The 25,841-nt window shown below is 44.2% G+C and overlaps 2 protein-coding genes across 5 annotated transcripts; one reads left to right on the forward strand and one right to left on the reverse strand.

The window, feature by feature from the left end:
- Nucleotides 1–442: 442 nt before the first annotated feature.
- CLHC1 (clathrin heavy chain linker domain containing 1) lies at nucleotides 443–19,787 on the reverse strand. 4 transcript variants are annotated; one of them, XM_053383669.1, is made up of 12 exons: nucleotides 19,688–19,787; nucleotides 17,697–17,964; nucleotides 16,306–16,493; nucleotides 14,760–14,893; nucleotides 14,284–14,485; nucleotides 11,136–11,254; nucleotides 9,924–10,011; nucleotides 7,634–7,740; nucleotides 5,946–6,120; nucleotides 4,101–4,303; nucleotides 3,268–3,447; nucleotides 443–773 (listed from the first exon to the last, which is right to left on the reverse strand). In XM_053383669.1, exons 2-12 carry the CDS (start codon nucleotides 17,877–17,879, stop codon nucleotides 577–579), a joined length of 1,776 nt encoding a protein of 591 aa, XP_053239644.1. In that variant the 5' UTR covers nucleotides 17,880–17,964; nucleotides 19,688–19,787; the 3' UTR covers nucleotides 443–576. The 4 variants fall into 4 exon arrangements, with proteins under 4 accessions (XP_053239644.1, XP_053239645.1, XP_053239646.1 ...); XM_053383670.1 differs by lacking the exon at nucleotides 19,688–19,787 and adding an exon at nucleotides 19,522–19,616; XM_053383671.1 differs by lacking the exon at nucleotides 19,688–19,787 and adding an exon at nucleotides 19,308–19,361.
- Nucleotides 19,788–19,987: 200 nt separating this feature from the next.
- RPS27A (ribosomal protein S27a) lies at nucleotides 19,988–25,035 on the forward strand. The gene is made up of 6 exons (XM_053383675.1): nucleotides 19,988–20,068; nucleotides 20,154–20,218; nucleotides 21,889–21,943; nucleotides 22,485–22,570; nucleotides 24,253–24,384; nucleotides 24,847–25,035. Exons 2-6 carry the CDS (start codon nucleotides 20,171–20,173, stop codon nucleotides 24,994–24,996), a joined length of 471 nt encoding a protein of 156 aa, XP_053239650.1. The 5' UTR covers nucleotides 19,988–20,068; nucleotides 20,154–20,170; the 3' UTR covers nucleotides 24,997–25,035.
- Nucleotides 25,036–25,841: the final 806 nt, after the last annotated feature.

The raw sequence follows: 25,841 nt of genomic DNA on the forward strand, positions 1-25,841 counted from the left end.
TATGGGAAGGCCCTGAGTAAGTCTTTTGGGGTGGGTATTGTGTGCATGTAAGTGAGAGGGAGTGAGGGAGCATTTCAACCACTGGGCCCAGTGGCATAGGTGCAATTGTGCAAATATGGAATTTTTCAATTTGAAATAATAGACCAAGTCATGTGGACAGAAACTATTTCGGAAGAAGAAAAAGTTGGGCGACAAAAATGAAATCAGAGGAGAAATGAAGTGAAAATAATTTTAGTATGAACGTGAAACTCCATGACCATGAACTGCTAGCAACAGAGTCTTTAAATCTGCCCCAGGCTTTTTGCTATAACAGACTTAGCACAGCTACCCTTCTGGAACAAGTCTTATGTGAAACAAGGACGACGGTATCCAAAACCAAATCAAATACAGACTTCAAACAACACAGTCATATTTTGCCATGACAAACATCTCTCCCAATAAGGACAGGCACCCAGGTGTTTAATATATTATTGTTTCTAAGAAGAAAGCACATTCACAAGTCAGGTTTTGTTGAGTCTTCACCCAGCTGAAGTGACTCTGGAGGCCAAGAGCTCCCCCGTGTGATTTGCAGGGAAATTACCAGAAAACGTGTTCCATTAACTTGGCATCCTCTGCACCATCAGGAATTTCAACCACTCCTGCTTGGGCAGCCAGGATCATGATAAGAAACTTGGATAGTTTTTCTCTCCTGATACTCTGGCATATTTCAGCTATTTCCTTCCAGCCATCCACATTACATTCTTTATCCTTTACAATAATTTGTTCCAGCACGTCTGTAAGGACATTCAACAAAGAAAAATGTGAAATAAAGTTTTGCTGCTTTTCCTTTCTGCTTGAATCATGAGTCGTAGAAAACAGAAACATGCATACCTTTGGATAGGATCCTAGATCCATTACAGGGCGATCTATACATGTCTCAGTAAGTAAATTTGCATTCTTCAGGTTTTGCCCAAGATAGTATGCAAAGGATTGGAACCTAACACCACAGAGGTCTGCACTGATGAACTGCAACCTATGTTTGTTTTCTTGGGAGCAAGCCCCATTGGACTCAGATTGACTTTTGAGGAAACATAGGTTGGATTGCAAGGTTGAACTATGTCCCAGCAGACGTAAGATGCCAAGGTAGAGCAGGTCTTTAGAACAATGGCATCCATGTTAATATTATGTTTCAAAGCTTAAATCTGAAAGCTGGGGTAAAATGAAGCCATAAATAATTGCTACATTTAGTCACAGGTTAAACATGCTGACTTTTTAGTCAGATTGTCCTCTATGAAAGGATGTTAACTGATTAGCTAATTAAGTAAAAGCAACAGAGTTAATCTATCATGTAAACGTAATGAACATCTGCATCACATATCCAATTAAAGCACCTTTCTCCAACTTAAAAGGTAAAGGGACCCCTGACCATTAGGTCCAGTTGTGACCGACTCTGGGGTTGCAGTGCTCATCTCGCTTTATTGGCCAAGGGAGCCGGTGTACAGCTTCCGGGTCATGTGCCAGCATGACTAAGCCGCTTCTGGCGAACCAGAGCAGCGCACGGAAATGCGGTTTACCTTCCTGCCGGAGTGGTACCTATTTATCTACTTGCACTTTGACAGGCTTTCGAACTGCTAGGTTGGCAGGAGCAGGGACCGAGCAACATGAGCTCACCCCGTTGCGGGGATTCGAATCGCCGACCTTCTGATCAGTGGTGTAGCGTGGGGGGTGCAGGGGGGCTGGCCGCACTGGGCGCAACATCTGGGGGGGTGCGCTCGCCGCCTCCGGAGTCGCCGAAGAGCCTCGGGCGCAGGCTATAGCAGAGCCCCATGTCTTGGGAAGGAGGAAGCCCCAGCCATGGGCGCTGCCCCCAGGTGGTGCAGCAGGAGCCAGGCGGCAAAGGGGAGCCCGGGGGAGCGGAGGCGCCGCGGGGACACGGCTCGGGAGCTGCCGCTGAGGAGCCAGAGCATCGTCCCCGGGAGGAGAGGAGGAGCGGTGGCGGCGGCGGCTGCTACTGCAAAGCAGGGAGAGAAGGAGGCGGCGGTGGCGGGGAGCCGGGCAGGGAAGTTGCTGCTGGGGATGAAGAGGCGGCGGCGGGAGGCGGACTTCCCTCCCTCTCTGGTGCTGCTGCTGTGAGGCGCTTGCCAGCCCACCGGCCCCTCCTGAGCGGGATATGGGTGGGCGGACGGGGTGGGTGGGGGAGAGGCGCCGGGCCGCCCCTCATGCCGCCTCGAGAGGCGTTGGGGGGCAGCGAGACTCTGCCAGGCCCCGCCCCTCACTCCGCGCTCGTCTTCAGGGCTGTCTTGCGAGGGGGCGGCGGGAAAAGGCTCTGAGGAGAACCTCGCTCGCTGTCCCGCGTCGCTTTTCCTCACGTCGTTTTCCCTTTCCCTTGAGGGGATGGGGAGGTGAAGGGAGCCCGCCTTCCTCCTCGCACGTGGCGAGTCGTCGGTGGAGGTAGAGAAACCACGCACATTAGATATTAATAATAATAATAATAATAATAATAATGGTTTGAAATTTAATACCCCCCCCAAGGAAAAGGCACTTTCTTGCCCTGCCCATGGACCAGGAGGTCATGGCAGGCGAGGCCTTCAGCAGCGGGGCCCTTATTTGCGCTGCCAGCATGACGCCGATGTGCAAAGGCTTGCGGGGCAGAAGTAAGCCCCGCTGAGTTCATCAGGGGTGCCAACGTGAATACAGTATGATATTGGGGGGGGGAGGCAAGTAAACCCCGCCCTGCATAGTTGATCACATTGGCAATGCCCATCAACTGGCGGACTGGCCCCCTCAAATGTTTTATTGGGGGGCCTGAAGCAGTGGCGTAGCGTGGGGGTGCAGGGGGGCCGGGCGCAACATCTGGGGGGGGCGCGCGCTCGCACTCGAGTGCTAAAATCCACGGATTAGGGGGCGCAAATTACTTGCCTTGCCCCGGGTGCTGACAACCCACGCTACGCCACTGCTTCTGATTGGCAAGTCCTAGGCTCTGTGGTTTAACACACAGTGCTACCTGCGTCCCTGAAGCCCATGGTATGAAGGCCAAAAACAGACATGGCAGTGGGAGACCTCTCACCTGTTTTTAAAAGTTTAATTGAAGCTGAGAGCAGAGAGGGATCCAGTTGGGACTGCATCCCTGCAGCCCCTGCTCCTGATTAAAATCCTCCACCTGTCCCCATCCACTACCTACCCTTGTGAGGCCAAACATACCTGCAATATACAGGTGCCTGTAGATATGGGATAAATTGCAAGTACAAGCCGTGACATTTCTACTGAAAAAACCCCAGCTGTGCTCACCCCTGCCTTCCTTGGAAATATCTTCCAACAATCGTATGCAAATGACTTTGTGTTCTGTGTCGATGAGCGTCAGGACTGTTTCCCCGAGGGACAAGAAGGGTGGGTGCCCATTCCACTCTTGAGTTAGGCAGCGCATGAGTTCTACACTTGGGCAATGTTGCAGTAGGAAGATATAGTCCTCTGAAACCAAACAGCAATTCCGTTAGAAAGACCATCTGAAAACAATACAATCAACCATGCCAGTAAGTGGAGCACGAGGTGCACAAAGTGTCTCCAGTTCTTTGCTGGTAAGCAGAGATCTACCACCTTTAAAAAGGCAAGATGGACTTTAGGATCCCATGGATGGACAGCAAATGAACTATTTTCCATGTAGAGCTAATGCTTGTTTCAAACCATAAGCAACAGAGAGAGGGGAAGAGCCATCATCACTTTCTCTTTCTCACACACAGAGCATTGCAAAAGTGTTTGAAGATGGCTGAGAAGCATTTATTCATTCAACATATAGCTTATCATTGAATGAGGAAAATAGCACATATAATTAAGGACTGAAAAAGCAGCTACTTGATGCATCATTACCATCCCCAACATTTGAGATCACGAGGGGAAGTCCTTTTCTGGATTTCCTGGCTTCTGGAGTCAGGCATGTGAGCTACAAGAAACAGGGCCTTCTAAGTATTAGTGCTGTTCTTGTGAAACTCCTCGCTGAAGGATGCCCACTAGGCTCTTTCACTTGCCACTTTTCAGAAGATGATTAAGATTTAAACAGGTCTTTGGTTAATTTCACTGCTGTCGTGTTGCAGTGAGATATAAATTAATAAGGCTTGGGAATCTACCTCTGGGAAAGCGTTTGCACTGCTGAAGTAGATCCATGGCTCCGTAGATCTGTCCCTGTTTGCACAAGCACAGGGCGGCTTTTTTGTGCGCTCCACATTCAAGGTAGACAATCTGAGCCAAAGCGTAGCACTGGGACTCATTGTGCTTATCCATCTGTGCATAATTGAAGATTGCATCGCCGGCTTCCTCACAGAATGCCAGTCTAGGGGAAACAAGAGCAATTAAACATTCTAGGGACTTATCAGGCTTTGGGGTATTGTGAAGGATTTCAATGTGGAATAATTGAAATAATGATACCTAGGATCATTTTGTAACTCACTTTGACTTTAGACTTAGTGGCGGGGGAGAGTAACTAATATAAAATATAATAATAATACAATAACAATTTATAATCTAAGTGATGCAAAGTAAAAAAAGAAAGGAACAGGAAGAGAAAACAAGGAATTGAGAAAAGTCTTGCTCATAAGGCAATGTTGGTGTAGGACTCTCTCTGCACATTCCAGGAGTTTGAGCATTACCCAAGTGATTCCCAGTCTGGGAAAGTAACTTCTGAGATTCTGCTCAGGTGCTTCCTGTTGAACACAAATCCGCTGCCACCCACATGCTGCCTCTGCCTCACTTTCTTCTCATCCTGGCCTGTGCTCAGCCCCAATGCAGTTGGGTCTGACAGAGCCAGGCTGCCTCAGTTTCAGAGTTAACTCTTCACATTTTGAGAATTGTTGTCCACAGAAGTACAATCAGCAGGAGCATCAGTACTGCATCTGGATCTGCCTTCTTTGGAGCCAGATCACTGGTTCGCATGGCCTAGCAGACCATGGGGGGCAGCCAAGTATACTTTATTGCAGAAATTAATATTGTGCAGTTTGAAGCAATAGGATGAATTAAAAACTGGTTCGTCTTGCAATAAAAATTGTCCAGACCCAAAATATGGTTTCAAAGCTTTACTAAAAGAATTTTCTTCAAACAGATAAAAATACAAAAAAATGATACAGTGGTACCTCGGGTTGAGAACTTAATTTGTTCCAGAGGTCTGTTCTTTACCTGAAACCGTTCTTAACCTGAGGCACGCTTTCGCTAATGGGGCGTCCCACTGCCGCCCTGCCGCCGCCACACAATTTCCGTTCTCATCCTGAGGCAAAGTTCTTAACCTGAGGTACTACCTCCGGGTTAGCGGAGTTTGTAACCCGAAGTGTTTGTAACCCGAGGTGTTTGTAACCCGAGGTACCACCGTACATCCAAATAGTTGCATACCAAATGGGCCTGAAATCAAAGGTTTGTCTATCTCCACTGCCTCCATTACAGCCTGGAGCTGTTTTCTCTCCAGGAAAGAGAGACTTCATTGGCACACCTTTGTCTTCAGTGGCTTGAGAGAACAAAAGGCACCCTCAAAATGGCAATTTGCAACTGAATATCCCTTCCATGTGATGTAAAGTTAAACACCATGTAAGAGAGCCAACAGGTATACATCAACAGGTAATTATCAACCTGGTGGCACTTAGAGAGCTCCTAGTACAGCTCAATGGAATTTCCCATGCCCTTTTAGCAATACACATACAGTGTGATTTTCCGTTTCAATGTACAATTAAACAATTATACTTAACACACTTGACCTGGGCCTCAGAGGGATAAGCTGGATGTGGGAGAGGAGGGCCAGGGGCCTGTTAGACTGTCATGGTAAGAACAAGACTCCTGCCCCCAGGCTTCAAACAAGCTCTGAATGGGCCTGTGGCCCAGTATTGCCTACTCTGAGCCCAGTGGCTCCCCAGAGGGCTTTCCAGCATAAAAAGCACATGCTCTACCACTGAGCTATGAACCCTCCTTGGATGCTCCGAGTGGCCACTTACCTGTGCATGGTGACCCAGTGCATCACCAGGTCTAACCGTTTCTCATTCAAGGCACACTGGATGGCTTCAGCTACCAAATGGCTTGAAAGTGGCTGCTTAGTAGCTATGCATGTGCTTATTAGAGCTTCGCAGTACATGAGCAGAGGGAGAACCTTCCCTTTGATTGGGCCAACACCTGAAAGGGGAAGTCAGTAAGTTTCTTTTTAAAAAAAATTAAGCAAGCTATGGAAGATAGGAGTGCCTGGCGTGCTCTGGTCCATGGGGTCACAAAGAGTCGGACATGACTAAACAACTAAACAACAACAACAACAACATGCTTTTGCTTGGGCATTTTTCTTCTCTGCACTGCTGACTCCTCCTCAGTTCAGATTCTCCACTAAGGGAGCCTTAATTCCAACCTTGGATGTATATAATTGCTTGATCTTAGGGCTGATAAGATTTAAAGAAATGAGGAAAATCTCATAGAGGAGTAGGGAGGGGGGAAACAAGTTGTGGAAAGTGAGGAATGGTGGGTTTAAAAGGACAGAGGGACAAATATATTTAGCTAGCTATCAGTTTTAATTTTTTTTATCCAGCGCAATCACAAAGTAAGGTAGCAACCAGGAATATTTTAAAAATTGCATTTTAATACTACAGGCTTTGATGAGACTTCAGGTGTAAAGAAATCTGAGAAAATATATCTACATAATGTTCTAACCTGCTACACTAATGCAACTACTTAGTCAAAACAAAAAAATTTTTTCCTTCCAGTAGCACCTTAAAGACCAACTAAGTTAGTTCTTGGTATGAGCTTTCGTGTGCATGCACACTTCTTCAGATACAGAAGTGTGTATGCACACGAAAGCTCATACCAAGAACTAACTTAGTTGGTCTTTAAGGTGCTACTGGAAGGAATTTTTTGTTTTGTTTTGACTATGGCAGACCAACACGGCTACCTATCTGTAACTGCAACTACTTAGGGTGCTCTTTTGGTTGATTCTGTCTGTTTGGCTGTCAGAGTCTTGTAGAACCTTACAGATTCAGAAAATTGAAAGGTATCTCAAAAGCCCCTTCCAGTGCAGAAAATCTTCTGCTACAGCATCCCTGATAGGTTGGCTATTCAGTGTCTGCTACTGAGAGTATCTTTCTGCACTCTTTTAATAGTCTAACCTGACATACTAATTATGCTACTCAGAACGCTATATTGCTTGATCTAAAACAGGAAAGTCATATAAAACCTTAAATATTAATGAATGTATTATGACATAAGCATTTGTAGACTAGACTTTATCAGATGCAGGAAGTGTTGTCCATGAAATCTCATACCTAATAAATGTTAGTTGTTAAGGTGCTTTAAGTGGTTTGTGCTACAAGAAACAACACGGCTAGAGGAAGTTAGCTGATCTAAGAAGCTGCAAGGGAGAAAGACCACATCCGAGGATCTCCCTCATTAACATCCTTTCAGCACCAGACATAAACTTCTCTCTTCACCCAAGGATTTAAAAGGTTATGGTAAATGTCCTTTTTATTGCTGTTTTCTGCTGCTAAAGGTTTGCTGTTTTGCTGGATCTGTTCATGGGTCACTAAAATTATTACTGCAATGTGTTTCATTTGCTTTTATGTTATGCCTTATTAATAATTTTTTGTAAGCAGTTTAGAAGCATATATATCTATTGAGTGATTAATAACTCATATACATACATACATACCCCTAAATTTCTCCATGGTTTCTTCATTGTGGAGGATTCCTCTTGGACAGTTTGCTGCATATATGGCAGCAGCCTCAAACTGACTACGGGAAAACAGTTCATTGAACCTGGCACAGGTTAAAAGAACATAAAGGTTCAAAGGCACAGGCAGTGGATGCAAAAACAATTCCATGCTTGGCAGTGGATGTACACTAGCCAGACACAACCCCAGAAGCTGTGTAACATGGGTATGACAGTCAAACTAGAAATACATAGCAAGATGCTCTTCTTTCATGCTCTTGCGCACAGCAGGACAGCTGTGGTGAGGAGCAAACCATCTCTTTCCAGCCTGCTGACCCCATTTTTATTTGTTTTATTTATTCAATTTGTATACCACCCACAGGGCAATTCACAACATAAAAATACAAAATGAGAACATAAAATATATAATAAAAACCAACACAAACAAACAGAAAACCCTCCCGCAAACCCATTTAAAAAGGACATAAAATGTTAATCAGCCCCTGGTTAAAGAGAAATGTCTTCGCCAGGCACCTAAAGATATGTAATGAAGGCGCCAGGCAAGAAGCCCTGGGGAGAGCCTTCCACAAATAGGGAGCCACTGCAGAAAAGGCCCGTTCTCGTGTTGCCACCCTCCAGGCCTCTCATAGAGGAGGCACACGAAGAAGGGCCTCTGAATAACCCCACTCTGAGGTTTTGTGTAGATGTTAAATAAATGGGAGGGGGCTGTGGAGAAGTAAGAGAGAAGTGAAACAGTGAAACGATGTTTTCTCATCTGAACCAGAAAGAGAAAACCATCTCTCTGGTTCCATTAGTCTTTTTGGTTATGGCTCTCTTCATAATCCATTTCTCCAGCAAACTCTTGCCCAAAGACACCATTTGCTTCTCTCCTTCCCTGCACCTCCATTTTCCTCATAAGCTTACATCAATTCCTGACCTTATTCTCTACCAGTGTCTTGCCTATCCAAGATCTCTGGGGCAGCCCATGCTAATGACTAACTTTGGCCCTCAAATACTTCTGTGCATTAAGGAGCAGAAGAAGCAGTTCTGTTTGGCACAGCCAACTGGTAAGGGATGCTCTTTGCTTCCTGCTACATCTCCCCAGTTCTGTTTTTCCCTGCAGTTTTGCTGGCTGTGTATGCCATGAACCCATATGTGTGGGGTGCATTATTACTAGAGCAGTCAAGTACAATGTTTTCCTGTTGCCTAGAATGGACACACAGGGGAATGTGGCACCAGACAAGGAGGACTTCCTGTCATACCTGTGTGGAGCTTCCTCCCTGTGTGTGACCAGGTAGATGACACTAACTGACCAGATAAAAGGGCTGGCCACACAACCATCTCTCTCTTGGACTCTTAGTCTCTTACTCTTACTTTTGGAGTCTCGTGGCTCTTAGCCAGCGCATGACTCAACCTTCACATAGGTTGGAGCCCATAAGCAGAAAGTCTGAGATGTAGCTCAGACTTGTTTTCACTGTAACCACAAGATAAAGCATGCCTTCAGATTACTGCTGTGAACTGAATGTGAGTAAAACTTTATTCTTACAGTGGTGCCTCGCAAGACGAAATTAATCCATTCCGCGAGTCTCTTCGTCTTGCGGTTTTTTCGTCTTGCGAAGCACGGCTATTAGCGGCTTAGCGGCTATTAACGGCTTAGCAGCTATTAGCGGCTTAGCGGCTATTAACGGCTTAGTGGCTTTAAGAAAAAGGAAACAAACTCGCAAGAACTCGCAAGACGTTTCGTCTTGCGAAGCAAGCCCATAGGGGAATTCGTCTTGCGGAATGACTCAAAAAACGGAAAACCCTTTCGTCTAGCGAGTTTTTCGTCTTGTGAGGCATTCGTCTTGCGGGGCACCACTGTACTTTTAAAGAAGACTATGTCATGTTATTATTATTTTAAGACGGAAATAAAGGGGAAACTTACCAGGAACAATCCAGACTGGACAAGCCAGACTGGATTGCTTAATTAAAGGATTCTAATGAATCATCAACTTGCTTCCAATATGTTGCAAAGGGAATGTGCTCTGCTGTTTACTCACTAGCGTGAGTGAGGAAGGATAGTATCAAAACAATATATCCTCTCCTACCTTCCTTAATGTTCCCACAATCTGCACACCAAGAGTGTGTCACAGAGGGGAGCGGAGAGACTGCTTGTGCCCACTGCTGCAGCTGTCAGAGGATCTCCACTGTACTGCTGCTCTCTGTTCAGTCGAGCAGTCTAATGACCGCAGTGTGCTTGATGTGCTAGTTGTGGCGGGGACAGACTAAAGGGCATGCTCCATCACCTTACCTTTCAATGTATTCAATCAGGTCTTCAGCCTCTTTGCTTTTGCTGGGGTCATGTTCAAATACGCTGGAAATGCTGCTGGCAAGTGTATCTGAATAGAGAAAGCCATCCATAGCAAGTTACCATTTTATGCTCTCAGAAAACAGAACCACCAGGAACCACAGGTTTACATCATTTTAGTATTACTTTAAATGACATGGCTTCTTGTAGTTTGGTGAAAGTACTGAGAATTCTGTTTAGAGAGCTCTACTTTGCACTGCAGAATTACATTTCCCAGGGTTCTCAGGGGAGAGGAAGGTCTGTTAAACTAATTTTGGCCAATAGCGAATGTGTGCCCAAAGACATCGCCAGCTGTTTTCCAAACACTGTGCAGCATTTAGAAGTGACATAGTCTCTGTTCAAAAGGCTTACAGTTTGCAGTGGGCAGGAAAGACAGGAATGAGAGGTGTGGACTGGATGTAGTAAGAGAAGAAAGGGGAGGTCAGCTGGAGACGATGGAACATGAAAGGTGAAGTTAGGATGGTTCAGGAAAGGATTTGCTAGCACATGAGTCAAAGGAAAGAGTGCAGGAAAGGAATCAGCTTGAGCATAAGGTGTAGCCTGTCGGAATTCTCCAGAGATATAAATTTGAAAACTGACAAATAAGGATGCCAGAGCATTCCAATGAAAACAGAAATGAGAGCAGAAGTTGCCAGTGTTCTCTTATTTGTCCTATGTATTCAATAGCAAAAACAACCCAGTGAATACAATCGGCTGTTTATTTCAATCTGCACATGATACATAATTGATTATGTTTCCTCTCATTTGCACAGTGTTTCCTTTGCAGCGAAATGAATGGGGCAGAATAACATAATGACAAAATTATTTTACATAAGTTACATAATTAATTACATAAATTATGCAGTTTCACCTCAGCAGACAGCAAGAAGAGGAACTGCAGCAGTGTTGCATGTGATAGAAACAGAAAACAATGCCTTCTCCTCACCCGCCCCCCCGGATGAATGAGCTAGAACAGATCAGGGGGCCGAAAGATTGGCATAAGGGGCAAAAGGCAAGCCCTGCTTTGGCAAATAATTTCAAAATGAAAGGGAACTTTAGCATTGCTGGTTGCCACATGGATCAATTGTTTCAGCATGCATCACAGACAAATGTTCTTCCCTGTCCTCCTTTGATGGTTTGCTGTTAGATGGCAAAATCTGAACTCGTATATTTTACCTTTTGAAAGTTTCTCATTTTCTATCATTTGAATGATGAGCTGGTGCAAGGTTTCTAAACTCCTGTCTGAACTCTCCCAGATATTCACAACGTTGACAAACTGTGATAGTCGATAAAAGCTACAAAGGAGAGAATAGTGCGTGAAACTGGCTGCCTGGCTGTGGCTCATCAAAAGGCTCTTGTTAGCTCCCTGTTAGTGATTCTTCCTAAATTTCTCTTTTCCCCCAACCACACCTTTATTCTTTAGTCTTCAAAACACAGGACTTGAGTTTTCTTTGCTACAGACCTTTCCTACTGCATGAACCTTCATCAAGTGGCTCACAATTTGGGATGAGGGAGAAATTCAATTCCGGTTGCATTTACAGGCAAACTGACCTAATTTAGCCATTTCTTCTTCTTTTTAATTAGCAATTTCCAAAACAATATGCAGACTGAAACACAGCCATCCTTCAAAATTCTCACTTACCTGAATACTGAAATGCAGTTCTCCAGCCAAGTAACGTATACAAATATCTATAAATCTCTGTATAAATCCTTATCAATCTCTCTCCCATTTTTTATGCAAAGATAAAATGGGAGCAAACACATTGTCATAATTACTTTGTAAATTAGTAATACTCATGGCTAGTTTCTAACAGAGACCAACCCAAACCTCCTTTGAACAGGGCTGGAGAGGTGCTAGATTCAGCAGAGGCTGTTTGACAAGAAGATGCTGGGGAACTGAACCAGGGCCTAAGTGCTGTTGGTCCTCCCCATTAAATGAAATGAATGTCACTATGTTCTAGTTGAGAACCACTGATCCATCTGCCTGGTACTAGCCTAACTATATGGCTTAGGTCAAAGCTATCTGTAAAGGTAAAGGGACCCCTGACCATTAGGTCCAGTCGTGACCGACTCTGGGGTTGTGGCGCTCATCTCACTTTATTGGCCAAGGGAGCCGGTGTACAGCTTCCGGGTCATGTGGCCAGCATGACTAAGCCACTTCTGGCGAACCAGAGCAGTGCATGGAAACACCGTTTACCTTCCCACCAGAACGGTACCTATTTATCTACTTGCACTTTGATGTACTTTCGAACTGCTAGGTTGGCAGGAGCAGGGACCGAGCAACAGGAGCTCACCCTGTTGCGGGGATTTGAACCGCCGACCTTCTGATCAGCAAGTCCTAGGCTCTGTGGTTTAACCCACAGCGCCACCCACATCCCAAAAATGGGCTCTGCAATCTTCAGAGGAAGTCCGACTATCTTCACGAGCACACCCGGTGAAGATGCAGGACAGACTTTCTCAGTGGCTGCTCCTAGTCTTTGGGACTCTCTTCCTAGACAAGCTACACTGTGTCCCTTTCTTGTTATCCTCCCACTGGCAGGTAAAACCTTCTTCTTCTTCTTCTTCTTCTTCTTCTTCTTCTTCTTCTTCTTCTTCTTCTTCTTCTTCTTATTCCAGCAGGCTTTTAGGAACTGACTGGTTTTTAAGGAAAGGGCTCTGTACTATTTTTTACTATCTGCATTCTAGAAGATAGTTTTTAACATTAATTCCTCAGGTGCTTTAATTGCTTTTGAAAGATAACCTTTTATATGTTTTCAGCTCCGTCCATTTTATCTGTATTTGCTTTAATTTTTGTGTGCCTCCTTGAGTTCTGGCAGAAAAGGTGGGATACAAATAGAGTAAAACTATGGAGTGAAAGTATTAAATTTACTGCATGTACTGCATTAAAGGAAAATGTTATGAAAATGATATATAGATGGTATATTACACCAGTAAAACTTGCAAAAATGTACAAAACATGTAAGAAGTGTTGGAAATGTAAAGAAAAAGATGGTACATTTTTTCATATGTGGTGGGAATGCAAGAAAGTGAAAAGCTTCTGGGAATTGATATATAATGAGCTGAAAAAAATGTTGAAATATACATTTGTTAAGAAACCAGAGGCTTTTCTCTTAGGAATTGTTGGTAATGAAATAAATAGAAAGGATCACAAAATTTTCCAATATGCAGTGACAGCGGCAAGACTACTACTGGCCCAGAAATGGAAACAAGAACAAATACCAACGTTGGAGGAATGGAGAACGAAGCTGATGGACTATGCAGAACTTGATAAACTGACTGGGAAGATTAGATATCAACGAGATCAAAAATTCATCGAGGACTGGAGAAAATTAGTGGAATACTGGGAATGTATAAGTGATAACGGAATAACGTTAGTGGCATTTAAAGAAGCTCTGTAACAGAATAAGAAATATTGTAAAAAAGCAAAATATAAGAGGGGGGATGGTATAAAGGCAATATTGAAATTTGGAAATGTGTATTTAAAAAAATCAGAATTTGAATGATTGGCAGAGAAGCCGAAGGAAGTCAAAAAACCGAAAAGTTTAATGCAAATTGTTAATGTGGTATAAATGTATGGAAAATCAATAAAATATAATTAAAAAAAAAAACAAATAGAGTCAAACCTCGGTTGTTGAACGTAATCTGTCCCGGAAGCCCATTCGGCTTCTGAAATGTTCGACAACCGAGGCACAGCTTCTGATTGGCTGCAGGAGCACTCAAGCAGAAGCCACATCAGATGTTTGGCTTCCAAAAAATGTTCGAAAACTGGAACAATTACTTCCGGGTTTTTGGCATTTGGAAGCCGGAATGTTCCAAAACGGAGGTTTTTGGGAACCGAGGTTTGACTGTAAATAAAAGTGTAAAAATAATAACAACTCTGTGTGTGTCTGTGCATAGCAGAGGTTGAATTACTAACTACAGTGGTACCTCGTGTTACGGACGGGATCTGTTCCGGAGGCCTGTCTGTAACGTCAAATGCCCACAACTCAAAGCGCTGCATCTGCGCAGTGGTGCTTTGGCACTTCTGTGCATGCACGGCGAAACCCGGAAGTAACCCGTTCTGGTACTTCTGGGTTGCCACGGAACGTAATGCAAAAAGACGCAACATGAAGTGGACGCAACATGAGGTATGACTGTATTAGGCATTCCGCCTCTGGGATCTAAGCCATGATCCAGCCTGATTATGAGGTCTGTACCTAGAGAGGACTGCATTGCTACTGCAGCTCCAAAATAGAGGAGTGTGGTAGTGGTTTAAAGAAATAATACCCTGCAGAGCTCTTTTAAATACAAGGTAAATTTCATGTTGCAAGGGGGATCTTTATACCAAAACTTCAGCAGCTCATTCTCTTTTTCAGCCGCATTTCGCTGGAGAAGGGCACGGTTGAGGTCTTCTTCAATGTCTACAGTGTTCTCCAGGGGGATGTACTTTGTCAACATGTCTTCTTTCAGGTCCCTCACCCTCTGTTGGAGGTGAGCCAGGTGGACAGAAAGGGCATTGATGTCGAGAGAATCTTTCATGCTGATGCCTGTTGGAAAAGAAGCATAGGTTCCGGTGAACTCACGACTGTGATAGCACACCGATTACCTGGAAATTCAACTTTGTTAAAACAAAATCCAAGCTGTGGTCATTTTTCATTACATCCAGTTTACTCAAAGTCAAGTGTGACAGCTAAATTGCATTACTTGATTTTCCTTCATTGAAATCCACAAGACTTAAGTGGAAAGTCTGTAGCTATGGCCAGCTCATGCTCCAAATTTAAGAGAAACTTGATTGCTATATTAAAGAGAGCTGCTTCTCACCTGGAATGAGGGTGGCAGGGTTGATTGTCTTGGTCGGGATTGGAGAGTCTTTTGCAGAGGATGTCTGCCTTAATGCTCTTACTTTCTGTATCAAGTTTGTGATTCTTTCAGAATTTTTCTCAATTATTTTTATCCTGAGAAAAGAAATAGTCATTGAAATATTAATCCAACCTCTCTTGTGTAAGCGGCTTTCATGTTCAAAGACACCCCCACCCATTCTGACATGTGCCACCTTGTGGGGGCCACATAGCAATGATGGGCAGGGCCAGAGGCAAAAGTGAAGGGGGGATAATTGTTACTCTTACCTTTGCACAGTAGGTGAAATTTCAATCATGCAAAACCAGAGATTTCTACACACACATCTCTTGATTCAGGCAAGCAAAGGAGCATTATTTCTGTTCAAGGGCATATTGTTGCCAGGGAAAAGGACTAGAGGAGATTGGAGGGCAGGGACATTGAGGAACAGTGCTTTTATTTCTAAAAAAAATGTTTAGGGGTGCTCTCATTTTCCTACTCATATGGAAATACTGCCCCTCAATGAGTCCAAACTTAGATTCACAAAATGTTTAGGGGTATGCGTCCCCCCCGCGTCCCCCCCAGAAAAACAGCACTGGTGAGGAGAGAAGCCTTGGGACAGTTCCAAGGGTCAGGCAGAGAAGCCTAGAGGTCTGCATTTTGCCCTGTGCTGGATTTCTTCAGTAAGTACACCAATGGGATGTCTGAGGCAACTTTACTTAATCAAACAGAACAGCGGCTGCGGGGAACCCACAAACATGAAGTCCACAGGCCTATAAATTACAAAGGCTCTTATATGGAGGCATTCCTTCGCCTTACATACCCTCCAACATTTCTCCAATGGAAATAGGGATGTCCTATTCAAGACAACTTACCAAAAAAACAACAGCCACAGATTAAAAACAATAAAAAGCAGGGATTTGGGGGGGGGGAGGGGAGAGACATTTTATAAATAAAGCGTATCAGCAGACAGTAAACTAAATAACAAGCCACTAAAGGCTCTGACTGAAAAATATGCTTGTCAGGACAGAACTGTCAAGAGCTTGTTTAAAAGTAGACCAGGAAAATCATCCCAAATTTTAAAAGAAAGCATTGTTTGCTGCTTTCACTTGACTTTTCTTTCCCGAGAGCTTGCCACTGTACTCTGAAGAGTTGCAGTTTCACTACTTTCTTGGCTTTGAAGCCACACCATACATTTAAAACACTCATACCACTTTAATAGGCAGGGCTCACCCTAAAGAATCCCAGCTATAATTCCTAGCACCCATAACAATCTACAGTTCCCAGGATTCTTTGTGGGGAACCCATGACAGTTCAAGTGGTGTTAAGAGTACTTTAAATGTATATTCTTCAGAAAACTAGACTGAAACACGATTCATGAAAAATATGACACTAAACCGCACATAGTTAAAAGTTTTTAACCCCATTTTACTAAGTCTATGCTGTTGTGCTACAGATTTGCTCAAAAATATGCTATGAAAGGCCATCCACCCCACCTCCTGTACTTAACAGTTGCCAAAGAGGTCCTTACTTTTCTTTCAGCTGACTAATTCTGTTCTTATAATACATGAGAGTTGTAGACTCGCAGGCTAAAATCTTTAATTTCCCATGAAGATAAAAGGCATTCTGTTGGCCCTTCTTTATTGCTTCTATGAAGGCATCATATTCCTGCTTGATTGTAGTGAGGATATTCTTGTACGCATTAGCATGCTCTATTATCTGTGTCAATAATATAGAGGCTGGTAATTTGTTTCCCCTGCTTTATAACATACTAGGCACAAGTTATGAAAAAGCTTCATTCCAAAATCTTTGGAAGACCCTTCCTTGCCAAGTCAGACCAAAGCAGCCTTTCCCCTTCCATATGGCAGATATTGCTTGTCAATGTGGTGCCTCAGGTTCCCAGTGTTCCCACCAATACCTCCTAGGGCACCTGCAAAAGGTCTAAGTAAATATCCCCTCAAAAATCTACACTACAAAGGAGACTGCTTGTTCTTCCTGCTGTTTTCACTGCTTAAGTGTCTCCTACGTTGAGCTCCCTTAAACATGCCCACATTTCACTGAATGCCAGGATTGGACAGCCACCCTCCCATCTGTTCTGAAAAGAGGATAGGTGCAAAAAGAGCTTCTCTCCATGAGCAAGCATGTGGAGAAAGGGCCGGTGTAGATACCTCTCCCCACCAACACCACATTGATGGACTGGCTACATGTCACTAAGACACCCGTTTAGTTTGTTTGTTTGTTTGTTTGTTTGTTTGTTTGCTATTTTACACATTCCAGGACTAAGTCCCGGTATGATGAAGCCTAGCTCAATCGCAAAATGTTCATATCCATATTAGTACTGATTAACACAGGCCCAGTAGATTCCTTGGCAAATGCCACTGGGAATAGGTGCAGGATATTTATTATTATTTATTGAATTTATATACCGTCCTATACCCAAAGGTCTCAGGGCGGATCACAGGATAGTAGCTAGCAGGATGGACCATGAACCAGACTGGCTGCTGTTTTTCAGCCTCATAGGAACATAGGAAGTGGACTCAGACTGAGTCATGCCATTGGTTTATCTTGCTCATTATCATTTACACTGACGAGCAGTGACCCTCCAGAGTTTCAGACAGGTCCCACCTGGAGATGCCAGGGATTGAATCTGGGACCTTCCTTCATGCAGAGCAGATTTATGATCTCCTCAGTCCTCCCACATGCAATATGGGGGATAATACTACTGATCTACCTTACAGGGTTGTTGCAAGAATTGCTGTAAAAATGGATGGGAAACATTTTGCACACTTAAGAAATTCTATATAACGCTGCACATTATTATTTTGCCACTGATTTCAGTGAAAGTCAGAATACGTTCCCAATCTCCTAAGATCGCACCCATTTGTCTTGAAAAGCGAAATATTCTTAGCAATGCTTGGTTACCATTTCAAACACATTTCTGTATATTATGTAATACTCCTCAGCCAGTCCTTGCTCAGTACAGCCCACTTTCTCGATTTCTGAGTGGATGTAACTCTGGATGCTCTCCAGAAATTCCTTCTCCGCCTCGGGGATGATAGGAGGCAACACTGAGCACTTTCTTGCCTTGACACTGGCAGCTTTCATGACGGAGGAGCAGCTAAGCTTCTACTGCAGACAGAAGTTGAGAATTCTCAGCTGTTTCTTTCGACCGAAACACTTCAGTCAAAACCTAAAAGAAAAAAATGACAGGGACACTGTTAAAATCATTTTGAACTTCTCTGGCCTGTCTCGCTGTCTTCAGTGGGACTTATTCGCAGATAAACTGGTGCTGGTCTGGATGCAGCAATCAAGCATCTCACTGTGGAATAGTCATGTTAAATTCATCTTTGTGCAAGTATGCAGTAGCAGTGTCCTTTGTGAGGCTGGTCCAGAGGCTGAAACTAGTTTGCTTGCTGGGCAAACTACCGCCAGCATGAAACACCATGCTTCTGGGATGTGCAACAGCCAATCTGCTACTGGGCCAAGTTCAAGGTCCTGGTACTAGCATGTAAAACCCTCCAAGTGATTCCATTTTCCAGGGTTTACAGAAGCCGTCCCGGTTTATGATTTGATCCCAGAATGTCCCGTTTTTCCTTAGGACGTCTCTATTTTCACCGCATAAATGTTGGAGGTTATGCGACCCCCAAGCCAAGGCAATAAGTAACTATGCAAAGTTTAGAAGACATCTGAAGGTGCCCTGTATAGGGAAGGGTTTCTTTTTAAATGTTTAATTTTTTATCATGTTTTTATATATGTTGGAAGCCGCCTAGAGTGGCTAGGGCAAGCCAGCCAGATGGGTGGGGCATAAATAATAAAATTATTCTGATTATGAAATAGGATGCCCCTATTTTCATTGGAGAACTGTTGGAGGGTATGGTAAGGCCCTATGCAGCTTGGGACCGGGATACTTGCAAAACTGTCTCATCAGACCTTGCACACCCATTAGATCTTTATAGGCTGAACTGCCATGGAGATCAGCGAGGAAGGAGTGTAACTCCATCAGCCCCGTCCCATGAGGATCCTAAGTGCCAACAAGACCCACTGACTGTGTGGAAGGTCCCCAGGTTTGATCCCCAACATCTCCAGTTAAGGCCGGGACAGGAATCCTGTCCAGCTGCTGCCAGTTTGTGTAGGCAATACTGAACCAGACGGACCATTGGCCTGACTCTCCTCCATAAGGCAGCTTCCTATGATGGGGCTGCCATTCCTAGAAACCCAGAGCTGTGCCACATCTGTAAGAATTAGGTTGTTTAGTGTGGCAGCACACACACTTTGGAACTCCCTGCCTCATGATACCAGGCAGGAGCCTCCACTGTATTCGTTTCGGCGCCTGAGGAAAACCTTTTTGTTATCCAGATTACAGTCTGTATGAGTTTTAATTTGTTGCAGTCTGTTCTGCGGCAGGTTTCACCTTCTGCGTGTTTTAAATTATGGTTGTGATTTTCTTATTTTTCTGCCTTTTTCATAAGCCGCTTTGAGGCTTTTTTCCCTAGGCGGCAAGTACAAACTTTTATGAAATGAGTAAGTAAGAACCTGTGCTCATGCTTGCTTTTCCCTCTCCTCCCTAGCAAATCCCTTTTCCTCATACATGTAAGTTGCCATGCCTTTTTATGTGGGGAGATTACGTGAGCCTGAGGGCAGGGACCATTTCAGAGATCATGTTGGTAAGCTTCTCTGGGAGCTTCAATAAATTAATATAAATACGGCCCAGGATATTATGTGGAAGGGGAAGGCCCTTCAGAATTACAATGGAAATGGGGTTTCTGCCTCACACTGAGGGAGCTCTGGGGCCCTTTTAACAACACGCGCGAAAAGCGCCTCTTCTTTCCCTCAGCCGAGGGAGCCAACTGCCAACCGGCCCCGCCCCGCCCCTTTTGCCCCTTAGCCCCGCCCCTCTGCCCCAGCGGACTCACCCAAGAGCCCACTGTCGGCAAGCAACCCTGCTGAGCTAAATCACTAAGCAATGCGCTGGTTGCGTGGGTGGATTCGGAGCGGTGCATTCTGGGAAAGGTAGCTCCCCTCCCTCCCCGCGTGCCCACTTAAGCTTCCAGCCTACAACTCCCAAGGCCCTTTCGCCACCGGATCAACCACCGCCGAGGACGCGCCCGCCTTTAAAAACTACCGCTCCCGTCATGCCTCCTCATACCTTCCAGGCCGCGGTGCACGACGGGAGTTGCAGTCCTTGCCTCAGCCGGCGTTTTCCTCCCTTCCTTCCGCTCCCCAGCCTTGGAAACCCCGTGCGCGGCCGAGCGGGTTCTCTTTCCGGCGTCCGCCATTCCGGGAGCGGGTGGTTGGTGAGTGGCTGCTCAGTGCGGGGCCTGCTTTTCCTTTTACCTCAGCCTTCCTTCGCCTCATTTCTCGCTCTCGTTGCTTCCTCAGGTCCGACGGCCGCCGCCATGCAGATCTTCGTGAAAACCCTGACGGGGAAAACCATCACCCTCGAGGTGAGGCAGGGAAGAAAGAAAGCATATGAGGGGTTCAGGGCAAGGCCGCTGATCCTCGGGCCTCTTCGCCTCGTGTCCCCAGAGTTGGGCTTCTAGGCCTTTCTTCCCCCTCCCCGTAGTTTGTGGCCTAGAGGGAAATGGCGGATTTTGCGCAGTTCCATTCCGCCCCCTGCTCCCTCCCAAAAAGAAAAGAAAAAGGGGGGGGGGAGAAAACCTGTGGCTCATAGAATCACAGAATCGTAGAGTGCATAGCTGTCAACTTTTCCCTTTTTTAAAGGGAAATTCCCTTATTCCGAATAGGATTCCTCGCAAGAAAAAGGAACAGTTGATAGCTATGGTAGAGTGGGAATGGGGGGGTCCCCTGGGGGTCGTCTAGTCCAACCCCCTGCAATGCAGGAATCTCAACTAGATCACCCGTGACAGATGGCCACCCAGCCTCTGCTTAAAAACCTCCAAGGAAGGAGGAGAGCCCACCACCTCCCGAGCAGAAAGGTCTTTTTTAAAAATATATATATATATATATTTTTATTCATTTTCCCAAACAATAATACAGATTGCACAAATTTCCATACATTTGATTCCTTTTTGACTTCCTTCAACTTCTCTGATAATCATCCGTATTTACATCTCAGATACGCATTTCTCTGCTTATATTGCCATTTATCTTCCCTCCCACCTCTATTACTTTTTAACAATATATCTCGACTTTTACAGTGCTTCTTGAAACCCCGCCAGCGTTGTTTGCACATCACATATTCTTTTCAGATATTCAACAAATTTCCCCCAATCCTCGATAAACTTTTGGTCTTTAAAGTATCTAATTTTTCCAGTTAATCTGTCCAATTCTGAATAGTCTGTCAGCTTCAGTCTCCGCCCGAGCAGAAAGGTCTTAACTGATGTTGGGTCAGAATCTCCTTTCTTGAATCCGTTGATTTGGGTCTTTAGACCAAGCTGATATATTTATGTATTTTTTAAAATAAATATATATATACACACACACACATATACACACACACACGTATATATATGAATGATATATTTATGAAGATGGTTATCCCATCTCTTTTCCGGGCTCAAAGGCCTTGTAACCAACCCACCCGTTTCTGCGTTAACCGAAGACCACAACAGTTCCATCACAGCTTGATGCTACCCAGCAACACCCAGTATTCAGAGACATGCTGCTCCTGGTTGTGCAGTTGGTGTGTGGGCACGATGACTAGTAGCTATTGATAGCCCTTGTTCTTCATGTCTTTATCTAATCTGCTTTTAAAGCTGCCTAAATTGGTGGCCATCGCTGCCAATAGGGTGGTATATAAATTCAATAATAATAAAAATAAGGTTAATGTACTTTATCTCCTCCCTTGCCCCCACCCCATGTCCCGACAATAAAGATGGGTGTTTTTATATTTGAACAAAGAACCCAGAATAATATAGCCGCCGCCTTTGCCTTTACTATTTGCTGTTGCTGAAAGGAAAGGTTTAAGAAGGAGATGTGCATTCTTTCCATTCTAGCCTGGTGATGGGAAGGGAGATAGCTGACAAGCCAAGCACCAACATAAGTCACTGAGCTAATATGCATGTACTGTTCTAATGCCTGGGTAGGAGCAGTAATGAATTTAACTATTTTAAGTCTGTAAAGCAATTCAGTGGTGACTTATTTTTATAAACAGGTTGAACCATCTGATACTATAGAAAATGTCAAAGCCAAGATTCAGGATAAGGAAGGTAGGTGTTGCTTTTGTTTCGGAACTTGTGGTTTTAAAATTATTCTACTATGGAGTAAAGCTTCCTTGCTAGAATTCTCTGTTTACCTGTACCGTTCTTTTCCATCAAATTTGGTCATAGAAAGATGCTTGCAGGGTCAATTCAGTATGCTGCAGCAAATAGGATACAGCTAGTAATGATGGCTTCTTTATTTAAAAATAAAATAAAAGCTAGCAAGTATAATTGGGGTACATGTAGAATGAGGTTTATTTTGCTTTCCCCAAAAGGATAATAAATAGATGGAAACACACTTTTAAAAAAAGCATAAATGCCTAAGTAGCTAGTCTAGAACAAAAACGTGTTTATTGACATAATCGGAAACTAAATAATGTGTCTTAACATGAATGACGCGGCATGAATACATTGAGAGAAAGGCATGTTAGACTGGTTTTAATATATTGTAAATTGCCCTGGTATTTTCTAGAGCTAAAAGGCCATTTTAAAATGTTCTTATAAATAACCGAATCAGTTACTCATACTCCCACCATTATTCCTCTATTAGGAATTCCTCCTGATCAGCAGCGATTGATTTTTGCTGGGAAACAATTGGAAGATGGGCGCACTCTGTCTGATTATAACATTCAAAAGGTATGTACTAAGTGTTCTAATACAGTGGGTGGAATTTACTGTTGCTCTGTTACAAACATTCTGTCTGCACGAACATTTCAGCTTGCCAGGCGGAATGTTCCTCCCTCCACCCGGCCTGTTCTGGGGGTTCTCCCAATCCCAGTCAGATTCAGTGTGGGGAGCCCCATTGTGGAACCCCATGTACTTGCTAAACCATAAAATGCAAGAGCATGCTGTAAACTTGTACCAGTAGGATGAATCCTTCTGCTTCTAGTAGACAAGATGACCAGGTGGTGGCAGCAGGTGGACATTGGTCCCACATATTCATTGTTAATAGGATATAACAGTTGGCTGTGGGCTTCTCCTAAAGATGGAGACCATGAAAAATGCCTTTTTCATTTTAGCATCTAAACCTGTCTGCCTTTAAAGGCACACAGAACCTTAGTAGAAACAAGCTGGAGGTTTAATTACACGAATACAAAGAGCATAGTGAACTGAATATAATGGACTTTAGCTTATCCCAAATATCAGAAGTTGTGCTGACCTGATCAAATATGAGGTGAGCGTAGCAAACTTGGATTTGAGAAGCATAGTAGGTTGCATCCAGCAGTGTTGCTCAGCTCATGGTAAGAGTTCTATCAGCAGAGTGGAGATTTTCTGCTATCTCTCCCACGACCCACATTCCCATTGCAGCTACTCTAGAGGGTTGGGGGACCTTCTACAGATCTATTCATACACTGCTTCCCATCCAAGGATTCCAGAGCAGTTTGTTGGATCAATCCATCAACTTCTGATGGATGATTTAGAAGGATTGGGTCCTGCATCACTTTCGCTGCGCATGTGTGCCAGTATCCATACTCTGCAGAGTTACATCTCAACACAGCTCCCTCCTTGGAAGCGTCTTTGGGGTTGAAGGTACACACAGTAGGCAGTAAACACTCATGGACACCATAAAGATTCAGTCAAGTGTAGAAGTTTACTTGACAGCCATAAATGCATATTGGTAGCAAATATATGCAGACATTCACCGCTGCCATGGTCATGGCATGCTTAGAGTCCAGCAAGAGTCCAAGACTCACTCACTCTGCTTCTCACTGCAAGGCGCAAGCAAGAGATTCACAAGAAGTTATACAGAACCACTGTTATCAGCACTTCTTGTCACACTGTGTATGTCCAAAGAACAGTTTCCACAGAAAAAGTTCTTGCATAGACAAAACAATCTCAGCCTTCTGTTGCTTCTTGAAACTTCTCTGTTCTTCTCAGTTTCTGGAATAAATTATTCTCTCACACACACACACAATATCCAGCACAGTTCACATAATTTGGGTGTGTCTGCAGAGAGCTTCAGGGGGAGTTTCTTCTCACACAAGCCCTTCTAGTTGCTGGGTGCAACTCCATTTAATACAACCCAATGACTTCTGTAGTATTTACCAGTCATTGAGATTATTTCCAGTCTATTTAGTGCATCAGCAAAGTACCAGTTATGTGCTTTGGTATTTTATCCATTTGCTACTCTTATCTCACTCCTCCTTAAAAGAGCACCTGGGAGGTAGGCTGTGCTAAGCAACTTGTCCAGGGCTATTAAGCTTCATGGCTGAGCAGAGCACCTATATTTTGGTTTCTTGTGTCCGTCCCAACTCCTAACAGTTGCATGACTACAGCTGTCAAAATTTTTGTGTCCTTTGTTCGCTTTCTAAAACTAGGAGTCGACCCTTCACCTTGTGCTGAGACTTCGTGGTGGAGCAAAGAAGAGGAAGAAGAAGTCTTACACCACTCCTAAGAAGAATAAGCATAAGAGAAAGAAGGTGAAACTCGCTGTCCTTAAGTACTATAAGGTAAGAGCAACTTCAGGTGGGAATTGACATACTGGGTCAGCGGTAATTAATTGCCTGTGAAGAGCTTGCGGGTTCTTTCTAGATACAGATTCTTTCTACTGATGGCTGTTTCTGCATTTAGTTAGAATGTCAGCATGAGCCCGTCTTCTGGTGACAAATGTAACTAAGTTTGTTTGGAAATAATGCATGAGCACAACTGATTAATAGTACTGGTTAGGGCAGTTATGCTGAATTGTTGGTTGGGGGGGCATAAGTTATTTTCTTGCATTTAATGCTTAAATGGCAAATATGGCCACCCCGCTCTACTAAATTTTGTCGGGGTTGAGCGTGTAACCTTAAATGATAAGTTGGTGTTTCTAAAAATTGCAAGCAGTGGTAGTCTGGACTGTGTAAGTCAAGCTTCTGTATTTTTTTCAAGGGAGATGGAAAATGCAATACGATTTAAAGCCTTTCTTCTTGCAGGTGGATGAGAATGGGAAAATCAGCCGCCTGCGACGCGAGTGTCCCTCCGAGGAATGTGGGGCTGGAGTATTCATGGCTAGCCACTTTGACAGACATTACTGTGGCAAGTGCTGCTTGACATACTGTTTCAACAAACCAGAAGACAAGTAAATGTGTCTATTGTAATAATTAAAAGTTGCTTTGAATTTTGCTGTGTTTTTTCTGGTTACATGAGTGTTCAAAGCAGGAGCTCTTAACATGTTTGCTAAGTGGACCAGAGAGGAGGGGAAGGTAGATAAATGGAAGACATGGGGCTACTCATGAGCATTGCTGATAGGAGGAGGAGGTGGAGGAGTTTGGATTAGATATCCCGCTTTAGCACTACCCTAAGGAGACTCAAAGCGGCTAACATTCTCCTTTCCCTTCCTCCCCCACAACAAACACTCTGTGAGGTGAGTGGGGCTGAGAGACTTCAGAGAAGTGTGACTAGCCCAAGGTCACCCAGCAGCTGCATGTGGAGGAGCAGGGAAGCGAACCCCGTTCCCCAGATGACGAGTCCACTGCTCTTAACCAGTACACCACACTGGCTTCTTTGTAAGAAACTTCAGTGAAAGCCTTTTCTGTCTCTGTTAAAAATTGAGGCTACTTTAGAGCCAGCCCTCTGCAGTTCTTGACCAGTACAAAAGCTTTTGATTTGTTTCATGGAATAATACTATTGTAGAGTTGGAAGGGACTCTGAGGATCATCTAGTCCAACTCCCTGCAATGCAGGAATCTCAACTAAAGCATGCAGCTGGCCCGTATGGGGATTGAACCCACGACCTCTGCATTATCACCACCACGCTCTGACCAACTGAACTGCCTTGTAACTTACCTGTTTAGTATAAAATACTTGCTCTGATCCAAAAATGAGATAGTACAAGTTACCTTTTATCTATTCCAAATGGCCCCTTCTTTTACAGAAAATGAGGGCAATTGTTTCCGTTCTAGTACACAAGCAGAGATACAGCTCTTGCT

This window comes from Podarcis raffonei, chromosome 3, assembly GCF_027172205.1.
Source record: "Podarcis raffonei isolate rPodRaf1 chromosome 3, rPodRaf1.pri, whole genome shotgun sequence".
NCBI lineage: Eukaryota > Metazoa > Chordata > Lepidosauria > Squamata > Lacertidae > Podarcis > Podarcis raffonei.

Excerpts from the sequence above, each read along its gene's own strand:
- RPS27A (XM_053383675.1), top strand. The coding sequence starts at position 20,171 with ATGCAGATCTTCGTGAAAACCCTGACGGGGAAAACCATCACCCTCGAG. Across the intron at positions 22,571-24,252 it reads CTGATTATAACATTCAAAAG|GAGTCGACCCTTCACCTTGT; the intron begins GTATGTACTAAG and ends TTCTAAAACTAG. Across the intron at positions 24,385-24,846 it reads CTGTCCTTAAGTACTATAAG|GTGGATGAGAATGGGAAAAT; the intron begins GTAAGAGCAACT and ends TTCTTCTTGCAG.
- CLHC1 (XM_053383669.1), bottom strand. The coding sequence starts at position 17,879 with ATGAAAGCTGCCAGTGTCAAGGCAAGAAAGTGCTCAGTGTTGCCTCCT. Across the intron at positions 16,494-17,696 it reads ACAGAAATGTGTTTGAAATG|ATAATAGAGCATGCTAATGC; the intron begins GTAACCAAGCAT and ends TTATTGACACAG. Across the intron at positions 6,121-7,633 it reads AACCATGGAGAAATTTAGGG|GTGTTGGCCCAATCAAAGGG; the intron begins GTATGTATGTAT and ends TTCCCCTTTCAG.